The 22,187-nt window shown below is 40.2% G+C and overlaps 2 protein-coding genes across 2 annotated transcripts; one reads left to right on the top strand and one right to left on the bottom strand.

The window, feature by feature from the left end:
• Positions 1-361: 361 nt before the first annotated feature.
• nfkbie (nuclear factor of kappa light polypeptide gene enhancer in B-cells inhibitor, epsilon) lies at positions 362-9,366 on the bottom strand. The gene is made up of 6 exons (XM_069174244.1): positions 8,589-9,366; positions 4,536-4,638; positions 3,272-3,482; positions 2,775-2,863; positions 1,798-2,046; positions 362-1,270 (listed from the first exon to the last, which is right to left on the bottom strand). The coding sequence occupies exons 1-6, from the start codon at positions 8,903-8,905 to the stop codon at positions 1,202-1,204; spliced, it is 1,038 nt and encodes a 345-aa protein (XP_069030345.1). The 5' UTR covers positions 8,906-9,366; the 3' UTR covers positions 362-1,201.
• Positions 9,367-12,633: 3,267 nt separating this feature from the next.
• Positions 12,634-22,134, top strand: tmem151ba (transmembrane protein 151Ba). Its single transcript, XM_069174228.1, has 2 exons — positions 12,634-13,148; positions 16,048-22,134. The coding sequence occupies exons 1-2, from the start codon at positions 13,023-13,025 to the stop codon at positions 17,488-17,490; spliced, it is 1,569 nt and encodes a 522-aa protein (XP_069030329.1). The 5' UTR covers positions 12,634-13,022; the 3' UTR covers positions 17,491-22,134.
• The last annotated feature ends 53 nt before the right edge of the window (positions 22,135-22,187 follow it).

Genomic DNA, 22,187 nt, shown 5'->3' with positions numbered 1-22,187 from the left:
AACAAAAGATACACCTTGCAAAAGCAGCTGAAAGGAAACAAGGAAAAGAAGTCTGTCATTAAGGATATCTTTTCTGTAAGTTGTGGGAAGTCATATAAATCACAGCAGTGGTTTACTGTATATGAACAGCTGGTATAATAACAATAATAATAATAATAATAACAACAACAACAATAATAATAATAATAATAATAATAAAGGACCGCAAGGGTTCTTCTTTCAGTCAAATGGCATCTACAATACATTTTTGCATCACCTGTTTGTGTGCATGTCTGAAATATCGTTTATAAAGCTTTGATAAACACGGAGGGAATAGATCGTGTAGAACTCCCTTAACCCAGAAAAGAGCACAACATGCAGCGAGTTTTTTTTCCTCATTTTATTACAAAATAAACAAACACATTGCTTATATTAACGAGACAGGCCAGTGTGATTACACACAAAGGAACAATGACAGTTTCCTGCAGATGAAGGATAAGATGAGATAAATAGAGAAAACTGTTTCACAACATGAAGCAGCAAACCTAAAAATCAAAAGGAGGAAGCTGCGTTTTGTGTTATATATTACATTTCTATATGGGCTTTCACTTTTCTACCAAAAGCAGGGATGCGATTAGTTTGTCTTTGAGGGATTTACATTTTTCATTTAGCATATGAACATTACGTTTTTCTCTGCCTCTGACTGCATTACTCAAAAAGTCTCTTTGCATACTACGGTGTAAAGGCACATTTTCAGAGTTTCAAAAAAAAAATCTTACTTCCATCACATTATAAGGCTCATCGCACTGATAAAGTTTGACAAACTGTGAAACAATGCAGTTTGCATGGTGCCATTGAAACAAGGTCATAATGATAAAGAGGTAGAATTTTTCTGTGGGCATTGAACACGTTGATGGAAAGTTTGGCACTCACAGTGAGGCGGCTTTACGAACCCTCCTGAGGCAAGCGAAAAGAAGCAAAATATCTGAGCCAGTGACTCTGTTTTTCTTTATCAGTGTCCAATTAACCAGAATCACTTGGTTTGTCAGACGGAAGTAAGATTTATATAATCTAGATATTAGAGTACACTACAAATAGAGTCACCGTTTAATCAAAACCTTTCAGCTCAACTACAGCTTTTTGTTTTCTGTTAAATCAAAGGTTGCAGCTGCAGTGAGCCTCCGGACAAATTAAAGACTGTCGTTTATGATTATGATTCAGCTCAAAACTTCACACCAACCACCGACCTCCCAGAGATCTGGATGTCATCAAAAGGAAATAGAGCGAGAATCTGAAAGATAAAGATACAAAAGGTCAGATTTTATTGATGCTGTCTGTGATTGATCATTTCTATCCTCTCCAAATGAACAGAAAAATATCTGACAAACAATATTTGTGCAAGTCATGGAAGGGGACTTTTATTATTATATTATCAATACTTTGATGTGATAAAGAGCGATTTCATATAAAGGGGGATTTTTTTTAGATTATTTAAAATTTTTAGCCCACCCTTTCTGCGGCTGTCTACCCTGTCTGTGGCACTCAAGTCTCAATGTCTTGCTAATAAACATTATTATATCATATTGAATCATATAAATGTAGGAGCTAAAAGTGAGGACGGTTCAAAAATAACACCACAGTTTTTGTCTGTGGACACAATCTAGATGAATAGTGTAGATTCGTGAAATGTGGTTTGTATCTGTTGGGTATTTGTTAGATTAGTTTTGTTCAGTCGGGGAAATTGCTGTTATGGTGCGTTGCAGAGTGATCTACCCCGAAGACGGCTGTCCCCAGAAAACGTCATTTATGATCGCTTACATCATCATTGCCATCAGCCAGATCCAGCGCCGTCTCGTCCTCCATGTTTCGCAGCATCGTGTCAGCCCCGGACTGGCAGAGGAGGTGAGCGATGGCGGCATCCTGTCTCCCCACGGCGAGGTGCAGGGGCGTGCAGCCGTTAAACATGGCAGCGTCCACATTGGCTCCCCTGCTGAGCAGCAGCTTCACTGACGTGACGTCGTGCAGCTCGACGGCCAGGTGAAGAGCCGTTTTGCCGCTGGTTCCTTCCTGCAAGGGGAGAAAAATGTGTTCATTCATATAGTTCATTTTTAAGTTTTCTTTTTATACCTACAGACTTTCTTTTTGTAATTTTGCACTCTGCAAGCGCAAAAGGAATGAACGTAATAGCTCAAATTATAATGATAATTATAATAGATTCAATACACTGGACGTGAGGCAGAGTGATATGTTTGTCCAGTGATTCAAACTGAGAGGAATGTCTGGGGTAGTTCTGGGGTAGGGACCGACTCCCATGTTCCCTTCCATCAATAGAAAGTTAAGAGCTGCTGCCCAGCCCGGCCTAATCATATCTCAAATCTAATTATGTCTCCCTGAATCCTGCAGGAAGGCCTGAGCTCAGCGCGTATCACTATCAGCATTGCACAGGTGCAGCAGACTTTTAGACAGGAACACAACATTACGCCAGACGCAGTAAACAGAGTTTGAGATGGACCAGTGTAAGATTATAAATACGGGCACTTTAGGGCATCAAATATTCAGGGCAACCCTTCTCAGAGACTAAATAAACATGACTTTCATACAAAGTCAGGGTCAGCTGGCTGCAGGTGGAGGTGCGCTGTGTGAAAACAGGGACAATCGGAAACTCATTTATAGAGTAATTTCACACTGAATTACATACAAACACAAATAAAAACATCTGCTGTCTATTAAAAGATTTCGTACGAATTAAGTAAAAAATATAATGGAGGCATTGAAGTAAGGAGTCACAGACTAACCTGGATATTCAGGTCTGCTCCCTTTTTCATCAGGATCTTCAGAATATGATGTTGCCTGTTCAGTGCAGCCAAGTGAAGACAAGCGAGACCTGCAAGTACACATCTTGTTTGAAATGTGGAACATGGGGTTCCTTTTCCAAGTAAATAAAGAGATGCACTGTAAAAATATAGTGTTTTTCCAAATGACAAACTGAGACCAGGAGAAGATGGATCGACACTGATGAAAGAAATAATTATTTGGTTCGTGTCCAAATGTTCATGTTTCCTTTAATGCTACAGTTTGAGCAAAGTCATGCTAGTTCATTATGTACTTGAAAGAGTGCACTACATTAAAGCTTCACCTTAAAAGCACCGAAAAGCGGTTTTACGTCAGGACACTCAGAGTTGTGTAATCTGGGAAATTTAATTCCAGCAGAACCCACTGACAAATAATCCCACAGATGATGCAGACGCGTACAAAGACGCTAAATAACAACAAGATGAATTTTTTTCCTCACCTCTCCAGTTTTGGGTCTCGAGGATCGGCACTAGCTTGCTCGGGGAAACGTCTCTGGTCATCTCGGTGGCGCACTCCGTCTGCCCATGATGGCAGGCCACATGGAGCGCCGTGTTCCCATCCTGGTCCTGCAGGTCCAGACTGACCCCCCTCCCCACCAGGCCCTTCACCACGTCTGTCAGGTTCAGGTAGGTGGCCAGGTGCAGAGGGCTCTGAGGACCACCAAGAAAAAAAGAAAGCGCAATGCAATCAAAACTGCATGTCTCTGGTTATATCTAATGCCATTTATCATTTCAGTTATCTATCAAGTAAAAACACCAAACATTTACTAGTTGTAGCCTCGTTTTGTCCCGTAAAGATGAGTAAATTGAATATCTCCAGATTTCAGTTGGACAAAGCAAACAGTTGCCGCTATTTTCTGCAAATCATTTAAAAATGTAAATTCAATACTCCATGATGACAATAACAGAGTTTCAGCTACAGTCCTGTCATACATGTGAATGAAGAGAACAACAGAGAATTATTCCAGCAGAGAAAGTTGCCTTTTCTATCCAAAGCAAACAAGTATTGTGGTTGCACTGCCTTCTGATACCTCTAAATCTTTTTAATGCACATTATTTATTCTCAGAACTCTACAGAAAGACTCCATTGTAACAGTGCAACACATTAAACCAGTAAAATTAAACCAGGTGAAAAAGGCCTCAACCAAAGGGTGCATTTTCTCTATAACACCTTAAGGAGTTCATAAGAATTCATAATGTGTCGAAATCTGAGGTCTTGGAATGACTACCGAGGGGAAATGAGGCAACCAAAACGACCTCTGCCCAAAGTTAACCGAGTCACTTCGAGAAGTGCTGAGTCTTGACTTCAGATGTTTCATTGTGACAGGTCTGTCCGTTCACTATGTCTTCAGGTTTAAGTCTCTGGTCTGATTTCTCAAAGCTCTGGAACAAATCCACCACCCACACCCACACAAGGATACACTCCACAGCTCCCTGTGGTTCCATTTCTACTTGAGGTAGAGGAGGGGAGTTTCCATTCAAAGTCCCTGATGAGCTAACGCAGGAACCACCCACAATGACGTCCCTGAGAGAGGACGGACTGCAAATAAAGAGGAACAACAGTTCTCTGGAAGTACAGAGATAAAAATAATGCCACTGCTTCCACAATAAAGATACTGACAATGAGGAAGGACTTTTGGATTGAAAAATTCCAGCAGAAGCTGCAGTGTGCTTTTGTATTGGAAGAAGTCACGTTGCACTCACCTGGTATAAATTGTTTTGGATGTCCAGGACTTCTTTTGGGAATAGCTGTATCAACTCTTGAGCAATGAATTTATCTTCATGGATGATCGCTAGGTGCAGGATTCTACAGGAGTGGCAAAGAAAAATAAACATCTTCACTCGTTATATTTGCAAAAAAACAAAACAAAACAAAAAAAACGGTCTGGCCTACTTTATCTTATATTGAGCAACTGACCCCTCCCCCCCCCCCCCAAAAAAAAAAAAAAAAAAAAAAAAAAAAACTAACTTTAGGTAACAGAAAAACAATGTATTTCAGAAAAATGTTGCATCACAATTTTCCTCAGTATTCATCTCGAGACTCCCTCGAAATGCAGCGCGCAGTGGGCTGAATGGCAAGATTGAGTGGCGGTGACATTGAGCAACAAAAGACTTTCTGGAGAAGATAGCGCAAGCTGTGACATTAAAGGCACATGAAGAAATCACCTGTGAGTGGAGCCAACCTTGGAGGCTGCAGTTTAAACACTTAAAGCAAACGACAAAAAAACAAAAACACACTTAACCTCGAAACCTGAGTGGGAAGTTGTAGCAAACAAATGTGCACAAAGCAGGAAATGGAAGAAGAAGAACACAACAAGGCTCTCATGAAGGATTTCAACCGGTTCAAATCGAAGTCTGGCTTCTCGTTTTTGACTTCATTTGTACAATTTCAGAATACACGTTAACGGCTGAAGCTGATTTGTAGCCACCAAACAGCACGAGGATGTTGTTTTACTGCTAAATGTACGTTAATGCAGTTTCTGTGCTCTCAAAGTTTAGCAGCGAGCGCTTCTTCTTTCAGACTAAATGTCATTTAACCACGAATTGGACACCACAGTTTGATTCAGCCAGACAGTGTGGGATCAAAAGTTCCCACAACGTCTCACTGCACAGACAGTTCATTCAACGTTCTGCTTTGAACCAGTCACTAAAAATGTCAGACTTCTAATTTTACATATCAAAAAAAAAAAAAAAAACCTGCCATACAAAATGACATTTAATCAATTGATTTCATAAACGTTAAATGTGGCTGTGCTACTTTCCTTCAGATTTAAACCCAGCACTACAGAAAAAAAAACATGCAATGCGGCACATAATCATTACCAAAAGAATATTAAGTGAATAATGTCATCGTGTCTAATATAACGCCTGCCTGCAATTTCTGTGCAATGGTTGACAAAGTACTGGCGCTTTACAAACCTGTTAATTAAAGCTGCATTATGTAAAAAAAATTTCACCTTAAAAGATTCAAAAATTAACTGAAATTATCCACAAAACATAAAAAAATAAAATAAATTCTGTTCTGACATTTTGGCAAAAATGTCAGTATTGTGTCGCACAGATCTACTGAAGTTACGCTAACGCTAGCCCTGACTCATCCTATCGCGTAATACCAACACACACCTCAAGAGGCGACAGTGAGTCACTGAAATGTCCAGTCTGCCCCTCAGTCCAACACAAGAGGAAGAAGACGTGGCGCATTTTAACCTCTTAATAGAATCGACTGGTAAATAAACAGCCGTTTATGGATGTTATCGTTGCATACACAGCTAACGTTGTAGCATAACGTTACATCAGCTGTATGCGATTATCTGAATTAACTCGTCATCTACGAAACTGAAACAACTTTATGTATCAAACAAACCACCAACACGAAGTGAAAAACACGTCGTGAATGCTTTTATCGTTTCCTGGCTAGAATGAGATAAACAAGCTATAATGTAACTATCGGCTGAAACGATCGCAATTATATTTAATCTACTGAGTGTACGAATTTAACTTTATAATCAGCAATCAGAAAACTCTGATAGCCCTGATGGCAAACAGTGATTCACTATCTCTTAACGTACCAAGAAATAATACAATACTTGGATGTTTTAAATATTGCACTTTGAATTAAATATACATATATATATATATACACATATATATATATATATATATATATATATACACATATATATATACACATATATATATATATTATCTGTTTGAATATTTAAAGGTTATTTAAGTTAAAGCTTATTATTGAAATTAGTTTGAACATATATATATAAAAAAAAAAATGATATTAAGGGTAGAAATCACATTGATGATAAACTGCCAACCTCACAATGCTGTCAAATAGAGGCAATTTCCTTCGAGCCTGCAGGAAAACTCTCCGAGATAGAAAAATAGCTTGTAAAATTGCTATTGAAAAATGGATTAAGTTGTTTTCCCAAGCTTAATGGCTTAATGTCAAACCAGTGCTGGTTCCAGCAGAGGACTGTCTGATGTTTCTTCAAGTAAATTATAATAATCTGAATATTTTTGTTTTTTTTTCCACTGTTTTCAGACAAAAAAAAAAAAAAAATGAAGAAAACTGTGCAGGGCATTTTCATTTGAAGGAAAATCACTAAACACCAAAAAACTGCTTAAAAAATAAACAAAAACAGTTTGGGTTTAAAATGTCAGAGTAAAAATAGATTAATCCATCAATGAATTATTTAAATAATGATACAAGTGTGTGAAAAAAGTATTTTAGTAACGTTTCCAGATCCGTTTCATCACAGACTGATATAAATGTCTGCAGACTAATGGCTCTGCACCAGCAGATATTCAACCCTGTGAGCAAACGCCTTGCTGTGAAAGGGACTTCCTGGTTTGAGTAAGACATGAATGAATAAGAAGTAAAAAAATCCCACAGGGGAAAATGAGCATTTGCATGATTCTCTGTCAGTCTAAGCAGCACAGTGTGGTGCGTTTCAGGTGTTTTTTTGTGTGTTTTTTTTCCCCTTCCCAGGTATCTAAAGTTAGGCTTGTGAGAATGAAACCATGTGGCCCTAACAATCGACAAGCGGAAATGAAAAGAGGTCAGAGAGACACAACAACACTTCAGCAAGACTGTGACTTCATCAGTCACTGGATTAAATTTGGTTGGTGGCTGCAGGACTCATTAACCAGTCTGTTTCACAGTCAAAACCGACTGCATGACACAGCAACACTAGATGATGAGTGGGTCCCACCAGAAGGTCTGCATGGGCTGGTAAAGCTGGAGGTTGAGGTTTTTAGATTGTGTGCAAAAAAAAAGCTGCAGTTTCACTGACTCAAACTGAGAAACGAACAGAAGCTAGAAGGAACTGTAACCCTTCACATTTATAGACGTCTTGCCTTTTAGAAAAAAAAAAAAAGAAGAGAGAGAGAGAGGCTGGTGAATTGTGGGAATAAAACAAATGCGTACACACTGTCCTATCCTGATCAACAAGTTTCTTGGATCAAAAGCCAGCCTACTGCTACCTCACAGCATGCGCTTTGTCTGTGCTGCAGGGGGAAGTCCAGGCCTATCTGTTTCACTTCTGTTTTCTGACTGAGACGCATCACAGGAGACCGTCCACATTCATGACATGGACAAAGTTCATTAAAAAAAACAATAATAATCTGCAGTATCGCACTTCTATAAAATCCCCTTCAAAATCAGTATCATGGAAAAAAACGGCCTCACATTCACTGTCATTTACAGACTCCATTTTAGGTTCACCATCTCCAGTGAAATAAAAATGAAAAGAATAGCTGCTATTAATTGATTGGTAAACCAAAAGAAAATCAATCAGCACCTATTTTGATCATCTGTAAATCATTTGTGGCCTCTGTTCATGCAATAAAGTCAAATATTCTCTCATTTCAGCCCACAAAATGTTAGAATTTGCAGCTTTTATCACTATAAATCATATACCTTCAACACAAAACATTAGTAATTGTCATATGGGGTATTTATCGACAGATCACAGAGATAATGAGCAGATTAATACATTATTAAAATAATAATTAGTTGCATCCACTCATGAAAAGAGCATCATGGGAGTGCAAACAGAACAGGTAATCATAGTTAATATGATTATGCTCAGAAAGAAGCAGGTGGGCGACATGCAAATTAATTGATCAGATCTGGTAAAAAGTTTAATTAATTCCAGTTGACTGCAGACCACTTTTAGCTTAGACTCTGGCAAGCTGGTAACTTAAAAAAAAGAGGAAAAACTGTGGTAATAAATAAAAACCTACGTGTCTCCCTCCTCTGTAATAGTAGTGAGCAAGTTGTCCTGTTCAGAGAGTTCAGAGGTTTGTGCTTGCTCCTCACTGGCGCTGGAAAGCGTGCAGTCCTCCACTATCTCCGACAGACTCTCCACCGTGATGGACGAGGAGCCGTAGGCTGAGTCGAGGCGCTCCTCCCCGCTGGAAAACTTGTCCCTCGGCCCGCTGAAGTCGCTGCTCGGCTCCCGGGGCTCCTCCGACTTCAGTATGGAGCGGTACGAGTCGATGCCCGAGTCTGTGCGGTTCTCCTCCAGCAAGTCATCTTTACCGCATTCGCCAGTCGCCATGGTGGCGCTGGCTGGTGGCCTCGCTGGGCTTCTCCCCCTCCCGCCTTCCCCGAGGATTTAAAGGCTTCTAGCGGGTTGTCGTCGCCGCTCGGTGCTCGGTGATGTGACCGGACTCCGAGGACAGCCTGCGGACACCTGAGGAAACCACCGCTCCTTTGTGAAACCAGAGGAATGAGCCGCCGCGTTTCATGCCACTAACCGTCGAGACTTCACCTCGAGCTCGGCTTCGATCGATTTTTAAAAAGTTTCAAAACATGGCAGGTCATCCCAGACTCGGTGAAATAAGTTCAACACGAGCGTGATGAGGCGAAACGGTCGCCCGTCGACGAGATATCCGGTAACAGCACGAGCTCCGGGCGGAGAGCAGATGAGCAATGAAAGGCGATAAGGGGAAGAGCTGACATGTGAAAGGCAGAGCTGTTTTTGTCACGCGGGGAATCCCCAGTGCGCGTGAACGAACACACACACAGCCGCAGACACGCGCTCACACACACAAACGAGAAAACACGTTAATAGTTACGTAGGCATATCAAATGCGGAAGTGAGATGATTTTCAAAATAAATGTAAAAAAAAAAAAAAAAAAATCGCCACAATTCGAGAGGACGTTTTAGCGCGTTTACTGAAAAGTATTCCTAGTTTATATCAAAAGTAATCATTCTGTAATATATTTTTGGAAGCCACTGATTTCTTCTTCAGTTGTGTTCCTTATTCAAATTAATCAGCACGATTTGGGCGCTTTAGTTTAAACAAGTAACTCATTCCAGTGTGTTTTCTAGATTTAAGACATTAAAATTTAAAGATTACACAAAATTGTATGTTTTTTATGGGAGCATTGAAAGTTTTGAGAGAAAATTTCTTGTGCTGCAATCAAAAATCAAGCCTGTAAGTATTCTATATAGCCTATATCTGAACACTTCAGATAATTTTATTTATACATTTTTATTTACTAATTAGTTTTTTTTTTTTTTTTTAAATATTGTTGAATAAATACATTTTATAATCCCCTAATTCTCATCAAACTATTTCCCTCCAGAATTTTACTGGGGGTAAAACCGGGATTAATCTGGTCTGTTATTAAAAGTGTAAAGAAATGTGAGATCACAAACCATCCAACAATAACTGCAACCCTAACTTTATGTCATTCAAAAATATGACAAATTGTAATACAAAGAAATGTAAAATCATTGCTCGTCTTTTGGTTTGGATTTCCTATGTTTGGTTTGCGAGTCTCTGTTTTTCTGAAAGGCTGTAGTCTTCACCATAAAAGGACAAATGCTCCAGAGTTATAGAAAGTTTGGTGTGGATAACTGAACATTTAACTGAATTAGTAAAATATTAAAATTTTAAATAATAAAACAACTTTTGAAACTGTGGAATCTAGAATTCAGTATTTCTATAATACTGCATGAGTTGCATAATTCATCGCAGTGAAAGATGCATTATTGTTTAGAGGTCAAGACAAGGTCAACCAAAGCTGACTTAAACGGCATCATAACATTAACAGGACGATTCTCATAGTCAGATGGTCTATATGTCAGCAAACACGAGTTGTATGAAGAACTAAAACTGGAAAATGCAATGATATGGTGCTTAAAACTTTTTCGGGCAAGAAAGTCTCACATCTTCATAAATAAATTGTTCACTGCAAAACTTTTTAGTGTTTCTTACGTAATGGAAATAAAGTTATTTAATCCAAATGTGTAATAAGTAAATGCTAACACTTGTTGTTGCAGTAAAGTCGTACAACAATTCCACTGGCACACGTTCAAAACAAGTTTGTTTTATTTTGGAAGTCAACACCGGAAGTCTTATTCCTTGGTATTGTCAGTGGCACCAGCAAGAAACCGCAGTCGCACCATTATTCATGGGCCTTTAGGCATTTTTCTGAGAAGCTGCAGAACCTGAACTTGGTTTATTTAAATCTCGTCCTGCTCTCTTTGACAGTGACACAGAGAGATCATTAATACTGTAATTTGTGTGCTATGAGCACTCATCTAGAAGCAACTACAGCCACTATCTGTACTTTGACATGCCATTCATAACTACACAATGTGTATAGGTGTTTTGCATACTCCTGGGGTACCTCTATGGTTTCGCTGTTCAAAAAAATAACTTAAGTTAAGTCTCAATAAGGTGCAAAGTACACCAAACTGGCGATTGCTTCCTGTCTGGGGTCAAGGCCTATGCACAAGAAACAATAATAAATGTAAGCAGTCTTTTCTTTTCCTCTTTCTTTTTTAAAATGCTTGTGGTGGTTTGGCCTTTAGAGGGCTCACTTACACAGCTGCAGCTTTCAGAGGACCAGATTCATCATAAATATATTCAGTCTATAAAACAATACTAACTGTCAGAGACTGTCAGACAGAAGCCTTTCCTGCTGCCAAGAGCTGCCATCTGTTTTCAAGTCATCCACTGTTGTTTACTTATTTCACTGTATGCCAGCAGTCCGGTCCAATGTCCATATTGTGGGTCATGATAAACACAGGCTTGTGTGCCAGGATTGTGAGCGAACGGGTTCTTGTGTAAATAGTACAAAGGAAGGAACAAAGAATGTTTTTGTAGCTTAATTGTTTTTGTCTTTTGTCTTGTATTTCACGTGAAAAAGCGGAATTTGTCGTCTTACTACAACTCATTGGGGCAATGCCATTTGTTCCTCTGGTCACAATATTGAATAAAATCACATTCAGGTGGACTTTGGCCAAATTTCAGATCAAAATAAAAAAAATTGTCATCAATAATATTCTATTTATTGTATATACTGTGCATTTTTATATTTAATATTTTACTGTTGTTTTATTGCTTTCCTGTTCCTATAATGCTACTGTAGCGGGAAAAAAATTCCCTTGTGGGATTAATAAAGTATCTATCTATCTATCTATCTATCTATCTATCTATCTATCTATCTATCTATCTATCTATCTATCTATCTATCTATCTATCTATCTATCTATAAGAAAGAGCAAAGCCTGTGCTTGTCTGTTTATGGGTTAAAAAGGGCGAAGGAGTAAAGAATTACATCCATAACAAAATGCAAACACAAAGAAATATTTGATCTCTCAGTGCTGAATAAAGCAAGTATTTTCAATGTTTATGCGAATAAACTGCAGAGCAGTGTTTTACTACAGTTTATGAATAAAAACAAACGGACTGTAAGTCTTGCGTGTTTTGGGTGTTTTATGTTTCACTACCAGTAACACTATGGGTTCATTAGTAAGTGTTCAACAGCTGAACTCTAATCAACCAGAGCACAAAAGCTCACTAAAATAATCTCGTGTAAAATGAACGCTTTAAATCTTAAATATTTAACAAAAGTGTCTGACTCAGTTTCAACTATCTCATCATAAACTTCATCAAATGAAAAGAATTGTTGCTTTCCTATTGTACACATTGTCTTTCCCTAAATTGCCTCTCCATGTATGTCTCATGTTATCTTACTATAGAAGTGAACTTTATTTTAATCTATTATGACATAATTGGCAAAGAATTGGCCTGTCGAACTGAAATTTAATTATTATTTCCTCCATCATTTTCTTAAAGGAGGTATTTTAATCCAGATTGAGACCAGAGACAAGGTCATGCAGCTAATGGTATGCAGGGGGGTGGTTCCCCTGTGCAGCAGCGCCTCTCTGCGCTCTTGTGATTTACGTGAACACGTACTGTGGGTGTTATTTACATTGTGGTGTCGGACTGGCGGTTCACACGTGCCGCTGTCTGTCGTCTTTGTCCTGCTTCTCAGCTTCACTGGCTGCCATGAGCTCTGTCTTCAGAGAGAGGAGCTGACTGCCGCCTTTGTCATTTCCTTACCCTGAATCCCTTGCAGCACTCTTCATCATCATCTAGTCATTGCATCGCGGGAGGAGTCTCAGCCTATTTTGCGTGTCTTCGGAGGCACAATGACCGGATTCCCGTAGGCTATCCACCCCGCGAAGTCTGCCCACCTGGAGGAGGCTCCTGGGAGGATGCATCTTTTGAGCGTTTCCGTTCGGGCTCCTGCTGGACTGGTTTCATGTGGATGATGCGCAGAGGGGTTCTCCGTGTGTTTATGTCTCACCCTGCTTTGGAACCCCCCCCATCCCAACAGGAGATCCATGCACCGGTTTTTGTACCGTTATCATCATGTCCCCAGCATCGGCTGCAACGGCCAGTGAAAGCAGCACCACCACCGTCCCCGAAGAGGAGCCGGACAGCCCCAGGGAGGAGGTGGACAGCCCCAGGGAGGAGGTGGACAGCCCCAGGGAGGAGGTAAGGACTAATTGTGTGCAGCGCGTGAGCTATGCCAGTTTTCTTACCAGAGTGAGTCAAATTCAGCCTTTAATTAGTGGGACATGTTTCACCATCACTGTGGATCCCTATAATCTAACTCTAATAATCAGATGCTGGTGATGAGGGTTTGATTGGCGCCAGTGCACGCACAACATTTCTGTGTTTACTGCTGGTTTACTGGCTTCATATGCAATATTACACGTCCCTGTGCGTCCAAGCTCGCAACGGAGAGTGTGAACGTGGCTGGATGTGCTCCTGTTTGTCTCCCATCCAGACAAGTGCTTTCCAAAATGGGGTTCAGGGACCTAATGTGGGTCCTGGAGAGGGTCCAATCAGGTCATTGAAAGTGTAAAAAAAAAGAACAAAAAAAAAGAGAAGGAACCAGAAGAAAGAAATACTGTCTTCAAATCTGTGTGGACACAGTTATGTTTCACACCTCACAGGTTCAACATCTAAGCAGGTTTGTTTGGTCTTTTAAGACAAAAAGATCTTGATCCAGACTTTCTGGGGAAGATGTAAAATAAACAACCAAAAACGGTTGATTTACATATCCTTAGATTTAAGGACAACACCAAAGGAAACATTCATTTAAAATCACATTTTTTTTTCCTGCAAAGAGATTAAATTAATATCAGCAACAATACTATTAAATCTAATTTTGTTGCTGACATTGTGTAGACTTCCCCTACAAACACACATGCTGGACAAGTTAGATATCCATTACACAAGAGCCTTTTTATATAACCTAGCTGGTCTTATTATGTCAAGAGAAAGTGTCCATGAGTGTGAGAGGCACTTAGTTAAAGGCACCACAGTGGGCTCATGAATCGTGAAGACTCCTGGAAGGATTTTAACCTTCCTGGGTTAAGATATTTTTAACATAGGCTAATGGATGATTTTAGATTGCTGATATGATCTTAAACCATAAAAATAATTGATCATATCCTCACAATAACACAGCATATTATTTTACTCTCTCTGTGTTCACGTCTATATTTTGTAGCCTGCACCCAAGTTGTTTGTGTTCCTGCGCAGAAGGAAACATGTCAAACATATTATGAGACCCTCCAGCTGACTGGACCTCAGAGACTTTTTACACTATAATTGTGTTAAACACAAATCAATATTGGTCCAATTTAGAGGCAGCTTTTAAATCTGGCAGTGCAAAATCAAATCACACTGTAAGAAAACATATTTTTGAACTATAAGCACAGTTTCTAGTTGCATCATCTAAAATCAATTTCCTGATATTTTCTCTGGCTTCAACAAATCAATGTTTAAGATTTTTCAAAAACCAGTGGTTTCTCTTCTATTGTATACTTCAGGTGTCCCTGCATGACAAACACATGAGGTGTTTTCCCCCTTCTGTGCTTAATTAGAAGTCTTTCTTGCTATTCAAGCAGGCCGGAGGAATTTCTTTGTCTAATGTATAAAAAATGTCAACACCACTGCATTTATGGTGGTGAGTCATTTCCTTTCTTTTCTGCTCTCCACAGGCCCAATGAACAGCTCCGTTATGATCTCAGACAGGAACTTTTCAGTTAAAAAAAAGACATTTGTTGCCATCAAATAACCTTTTTTGTTGTTTGACTTCAAATGAGGGGTGACGCTCCACTATAATATACATGTAAAAGTCCCTGTATAGGACTGCTGTTTCTGTTCTATTTGTTTCTGATCAAATATGTGTTTCATCAATGCAGAATGATGTTTTCTGCTCTCCACAACTGTTCGTGATTATTCTCGCTTGTAAAATGTAACATGAGCCGCAAAGTATGTCATGTTGTATTGATTATAGTTGTCAAGTATGTACAGGATGCTAGTGAGTAAATTACTCCTCTTGCAGTAGGTTTATTTCAAATGGGGAATTTCAGTATTTGTCCCTTTTGCCCTGTGGGGTGTAGCCTGGGGTTGGCCAGGGACTTGGGGACCATGTGACAAAGGTGGGGAGGATAATTATGGAGAAAGAGCATCTATTATTTATGTTTGTCTGTCACTTGAAGAGCACAGAGCTCACATGTGGAGTTCAATACATCAATGTCATGATGCTGGTTGTTTGACTGTTGCTGTTGGAGTTGACCGATGAACAGTATTAGATGATGAATGCAACATTTACAGCACAATCTGAAGCGTTTATTGTCTATAAATGGCAGACTCGGCCTCAGCGCAATGTCTGCCATGCACATTTTTTTGAATGAATTCAGCGTTACTCTATCCTTCCTGGAGCTTTTGAATCCGTGCCAGGTTCGTGTGGCAGTGTTTCTATAGGGCGTGACCAGCTCTCGATGCAGCCACTGGGGCTTGCTGTGCCCCGAGGTGATAGAGGATGGCACCAGCTTTATGCTGCCAGAGTCAAACGACTGCTTTTTTTCTGCCTGGCTTGGTATTAAATGAGGGGTCCACCCCTCAGGCTATCTCTGCTCTTTTACTCTGTTTCTATAGCATAACTCATATTTATATCAACTCACGTACCATGACCATGTTCCCACCCGCACACCACTCACACAGAAGCTCACGCTGCTCATTGCTGACAAGTGCTTTATACTTTCACTTTTCTTTTTCTTTTTATCATAATAGTTAGTAAATTTTGTGATTATAACAAGCACAGACCAAGACATGAGCAATTCCTTCATGGCTCATGCATAAACTATACAAAAGCACTTACAACGCAGAATATTTCCTTAAATATTTTACGTGCATGAGCCACTGCATTTTAACTTTATTCCTTCCAGGTATTTAGGTCATGTTGATCAATTTCAATTCACATAGCTCCTCAGGTTCCCTGTTGTGTAGAGGTTACTTTTTCTCATTATAATGTAAGTACACAGTTGCACTAATTATTGTTGCTGACATATTGCTTTTTTTCTCATCTTCTTTGTAGCAGCAGCCTCGGAAACAGTCGCTGACTAAATCCTTGTGTGAGGAAACCCACTGGAAATGCCTGCTGCTGTGCCTGCTGATGTACGGCTGTGTCGGGGTGATGGCCTGGTGCCAGGTGACCAAGGTCACGCGCCTCTCCTTCGACAGCGCTTACAAGGGGAAGTCTATGATGTACCACGACAGTCCCTGCTCCAACGGCTACATCTACATCCCTCTGGCCTTCCTGGTCATGCTCTATGTGGTCTACCTGGTGGAGTGCTGGCACTGCTACACCAGGAACGAGCTGCAGTACAAGGTGGATGTGGAAAGCGTGGCGGAGCGCATACAGCGAATGCAGCAGGCTACGCCCTGCATCTGGTGGAAGGCCATCAGCTATCATTATGTCAGGAGGACACGGCAGGTGACACGTTACCGTAATGGAGATGCCTACACCACAACACAGGTCTACCACGAGAGAGTGAACACCCACGTGGCTGAGGCGGAGTTTGACTACGGGAACTGTGGAGTTAAGGACATCTCGAAGCACCTGCTGGGCCTGGAGGGCTTCCCCATCACAAAGCTGAGGTTCACCAAGTGCTTTAGCTTCGCCAATGTGGAGTCAGAAAACTCCTACCTGACCCAGCGAGCCCGGTTCTTTACAGAGAACGAGGGCCTGGATGATTACATGGAGGCCCGAGAGGGGATGCACCTGAAGAATGTAGACTTTAAGGAGTATATGATTGCCTTTTCTGACCCGAATCACCTTCCTTGGTACGCTTCCCACTCCACCTTCTGGGTAGCGGCTGCGTTCACCCTCTCCTGGCCTCTGCGGGTGCTGACAGAGTACCGCACTGCCTGTGCGCACTACCATGTAGAGAAGCTGTTCGGCTTTGACTATGTGCCAGTAACACCATCTGAGGAGCGGCCGTACTGCAGACACATCCCAAGAGTCAACACAATCGACAGCACAGAGCTAGAGTGGCACATCCGCTCCAACCAGCAGCTGGTGCCCAGCTACTCGGAGGCAGTCCTCATGGACCTGGCCCAGCTCTCAGGGAGCTGTAACAGCTACTCCATATGTGGAGGCTACGGCAGCTACAGGCAGAACTGTGAGCGCTGCCACCGAACCATCAGCAGCTCCTCCATCTTCTCTCGCAGCGCCCTCAGCATTTGCAACACGGGGAGCCCCCGTATCCCCTTCAGCGCCAGCCGCTTCTCGTTGGGTCGGCTGTACGGCTCCAGGCGGAGTTGCCTGTGGAGGAGCAGCGGGAGCCTGAATGAGCAGTCCTGCCCCACAGAGAGCACGCGCTGTCTGTCAGGCCAGCAGACCAGCGAGGAGAACCCGCCAGCCTATCAGGATGCTCTGTGCTTCCCAGTGCTCATCGTACATCGCAACGAAGGCTGCCTCAACCACGACCACCGTTCTCTGCACAGAAACGGCTCCTGTGTGGAAACTTCACTATGACCCACAGCCGCCACGCTTGTCTGAGAGAGGAATATGATGACACAAGAGAAACCTCTCGAACCCTGGACTCTTGATTCTCTCCTTTACAGTAGAGGTAAAAAAAAAAAAAAAAAAAGATCCACCAACAAGTTACTGCAACTACGGATTTGTTCAAATCTCTACAGAAACTAGCCTCGAGTACAAACAAAGTATATGTGGGGACTTTGTCACAGTACCCTCCATAAGTCAGGGAAAAGCTAGACTTGATGAGACTGTTGTTTAAACTACAAAGCGGCTTTAAAGGACCAAACTGCCAAAGTGTCGCATTCAGCTCTAAAACATCCATAAAGCGCCAAATAACCGAGGAACACCGGGGGGAGTCTCATCCTACTGTAAACGCCATATTTATAGAGCTTAGTCACAGACAAGTTGCAAAGACGTGAGTAACACTTCCTCGTGTTTGAAGACTAAAACGGGCTTTGACTCAGTAACAGCCTGAGAAAATAGTGACAAATGAAAGGGATATAACAATTAATGGACAAATGAGACACACGCGTCATGTGAGTCATGTGACGGGTGAATCATGAGGGAAAATGAAAAGATATCAGCCTCCCTGTCAAAACATAATGAACATGACTAAATAGTTTAGCAAAAAATAAAACACACATCCTATGACTCTTATCAAGTTGGCTCAAATATAAAATCTAAACATCTGCATGTAATATGTTGTGACACAGGATGATTTAAATATGTTCACTCAGTCTATACTAATGGAAGTCCATTTAAAAAACAAGTTGCGGTACAACACAAAGAAGTGTCTGGCACAGATACAATATCCCGTCAGCTGAAATCGTCGTTAGCAATGACATTATACTTCCCTGCTTGCCAAATATAGCACTGGAGGAACATGAATAATTTAGTACAGGAGGGCTAAAGGACACGAGAACTTAAAACTGAATCATCAACACTTCTTCATATGGTTGAGATTTTATATGATGGCCAACTACATTGTAGTAAACCTCACTTTAATATTGATTGATCAGTGTCAACTCAGCTAGTTTAAAAATCTTAAAAGATCCATTTAATTTCACATTTGGCAATATTTTCATTCAGCCTACCTCTTTATTTAAGTGCCTCGCGCCAACTGTTACTGACAAGCATAAGCTATCACAACTTAACTCATCTCCACACCTTGATTCAAACAAGCCGAACAGTAGCGCACGGTATTTAACGTGCAAAAGACAATGTTGTATTACCTGACCTCATTGTGGTTGAAAATACACTAAAAGTTTTGGAGAATCAAGCCCTAAATGACTTTCTTCATAATGTAACACATGATCCCAGAAAGCCAGCTCTGTGCTGCTACTGATGCGTATCAGAGAGACAGCCGGAGAGCTCGCCATCAAAGATGCTAGAAATAGGCAGAGGCCTGGATTCACTGCTGATAGTGTCAGATTTAATAATATGACAGGATCACTTAGAAGAACTAAAAAAAACCAACTTCCTCTCAGCTGCGTGCACGCAGTATCCTGTGGGGAATTGTGTTTTTGTTTTAGAGACAAATATTATGTGAGGGTTGGCTTATGAAATCAAACAGTTCTGCTAAATTTAACTGTAAACCCCACATTACTCCACAATATCTGTGAATAATCTATAAAGCTCCTTGAATAGATGAAATCAAGCATACAAATCATTCAAGAAAGGTGGTAAAATACTACTCCATGAGACCTGCAGTGTAAAAATAAACTGACATGGATGGTTGGCCATCAGGACCATCAGAATCACTGAATAATATCTTCCCGGTGTTCAGTCATTTCACAATAACAAGCGTGTACAGTAACTTGTGACCAATTAGCCATCCTCATTCCTTTCCATGTGCAGAGCTAATTTTGGAGTTGTGGATTATCTTTATAGCAATACGAGTGAACACGGTGAAAATAGTCAAAGAACGAGAGACACAGAAAAAAACAAAACACAGATCGATCAAACTTTTCATTTCATTAAGTTTATAATGAAACCATTGAACTGTTTTAACCCGTTTTCACAACTCAAGGTCTTCTATGCAAGCCGCTACCCCCAAACTCAGGATAGTATTCAGGGCAACGATTCTGCTTTCAAAAACATCCTCATACCAAATATAATCATCACTCCTTTCACTCCCACTGATTTTACACTTTGGATTGCAGTTATGAAGATGTTTCATTTTGTTCATTAAAAGCTTTGGCAAATATAAGCTGCATAATAACTAGACCATCTTTAAATGACGGGTTTGTGAACAGTGCTGAACCAAATAATCATAAATGAATCATAACTTTAACAATGTTTCCGTTCAAGATTACAAAGACAGAGTGACAGAAGCAGAAATGTGTCATCTAGTTCCACTTCGGGGTTTGGTTGCACTAGCGATTTGTAAATCCATCACTTCTTGCAGTGTAGAGTGAGTGGAATATATTGGATTAAAAAACCTAACTGGATTAATTTGGACAAATGATCTTGGTTTAAGATTTATAATTTGCAATTGAGGGGGATATATTATTTTTTCTTTAAACAGTTTACGTAATTATTTCAGAAAAAACAGCATTTTAGTCAAGAATCAGTGTGTGGGATTTAGTGGCATTTAGTGATGAGGTAGTAGACTGCATTCTACTTTACTCCTCTTCCAAGCTTGTACAGAAATGTGAAAGGCCCTCTCTAGAGCCTGTGTTTGGTTTGTCCTTTCTGGGCTACTGTAGAAACACGACACTGCAACATGCTAATCAACAGACATGGTTAGCCTAGTGTACCAAGTTTTCTAGAAATGTTAAAAACATCAGTACATCCAAACTTGTCGAAATAATATTGACCTCCTGAGCTTCATTTTGTCTCTGTGTTGGTTAATATGGATTTATGACAGTACAGTAGAAATGTAAAAAGCACATTTTCTGGGGTTGTTTTTGAATGCTTTAAACGAGGAAGAGGGACGTTTCAAAATGGGAACGTTCCCAATTCCCAGCTGCCCAAAGGCACAAAAAGTAAACCATTGTTAGTGTCAGGTGATTACACACGAATGAAAACACAATTATGAATAATATATTCCATTTCTGCCAATAAATCCTACACACTGAACCTGTAACAACTAATCTCTACTTTATATGGTGCAATCCGTTTAACCTTGTAAACAGCAGGTGTAACTAGCTCCTGGTTCTGGTGTTTGTAACACTAACATTGAAATGTCTCCAAAAATGCTGAAATAATTTCCAACATTTTTATATCTCATTTGTTTAATTGTACAAGAACGGAAGTGTAAAAATGGCTAGTTATGGTTCTAGGCAGAGGGCAATTTAGGCTAGCTATTCCCACTGTTTTCAGCCTTTATGTTAAGTTAAGTTATTAAGCTGTATTTATATTTAGCAGATATGAGAGCGATCGCCATATGAAATAGCAGGAAACCCATTGACATTGGTTGAAATGTATTTTTCAATTCATTCAGCTCCTTTTCCTCAATTATTTCTTCTGTCTGAGTTGTAAAGGGCTGGATCATCCCAGCAGGCACCGGTCAGGAGTCAGAGAATTAAACGGACTTGCATGTCTCAGAGGACACAACAAATAAAAGCATGCAAACTCCACCAAGGATTAAAACGTACTGAAGTCTTTTTTAAATGTTATTTCAGCTCGTAGGGAGGACGTACAGGATTCCAGTCAGTGGGTCACTCAGAAATCATCACATTTTCTCCTTCATGATTAGCCAACGAGCCTCTCAGGTGGCTTCACTGTGATATTCATACATAGTCATGTGTAAGAATAGAAAAACGTGTTTACCAGTGCAATGTTTACGTAACAGCGGTGACAAAAACACTATTTGGGGTATTGAAAATGGTTCTAAATCTGACTGAAAGGTTAATAACGAGACATTTTTCCCCCCGTAGATGACTGTTAGAATAAAAGCTTTTGTCATGCAAAGCACTGAACCCTTTATCATGTCTATTAAGTAGATTAGGTTGTTATGGTATTTAGTCTTTCACTCCAGAATGCTTTGGGGCTCATCTTTTTATATTTAGATAAATTTGTGCATTTTGAAGACCATAGGCCAGAAAGGCTTTGTACTGTACATAAACTAGAGATGAGAGTGTAGAGTGAGTGTCGACGTGCAATATTGTGCTCAGCTGAATGTGTCACGCACACGCTTTGAGGTAACTGGAGAAGGTACACTTTCAAACAGTGATTTGTTATGTTGCAAAAGGAAGTACAATCCCTTATAACAGAATACAGGCAATGCAGCCAACAACATATTTTTGCTGCTTTTCATTTACAACTTTGAATTATTGTATAAATCATTTGAATACACTTTTTTTTTTTTTAAACTACAAATGTTGTCGGGTTGATTTGACTGATTTGGGACACATCCAGTCATACATAGAGTAGACATCACTTTAAGATAACGCTGAGTGATTGCTGACATTGATTACTGATCTTAATAACATCAGTATTCTATCTTAGATTTATGCATTTTAGACTGAATTGGTTCTCAATGAACCTGCAGAATACCTTTGCTTCTCTTCATATGGTTGTAGAGAACCAATAGAGATTTTTGCCTGGTTAAAAACTGAAAAAAACACGACATTAATTACATTTAAGATGATTTTGTCGCTGCTTCGCAAAAGAGTTACACTATTTACCAGTGGATATAGGTAAAAAATAAAACAAGTCTGTATGTATTCCAACACCACCATGCCTTGATG

The sequence above is a fragment of the Embiotoca jacksoni genome, unplaced genomic scaffold (genome assembly GCF_022577435.1).
Source record: "Embiotoca jacksoni isolate LCO1_2020_lvr unplaced genomic scaffold, fEmbJac1.0.p SCAF_101, whole genome shotgun sequence".
Lineage (NCBI taxonomy): Eukaryota > Metazoa > Chordata > Actinopteri > Embiotocidae > Embiotoca > Embiotoca jacksoni.
This window is presented reverse-complemented; position numbering and strand designations above follow the sequence as displayed.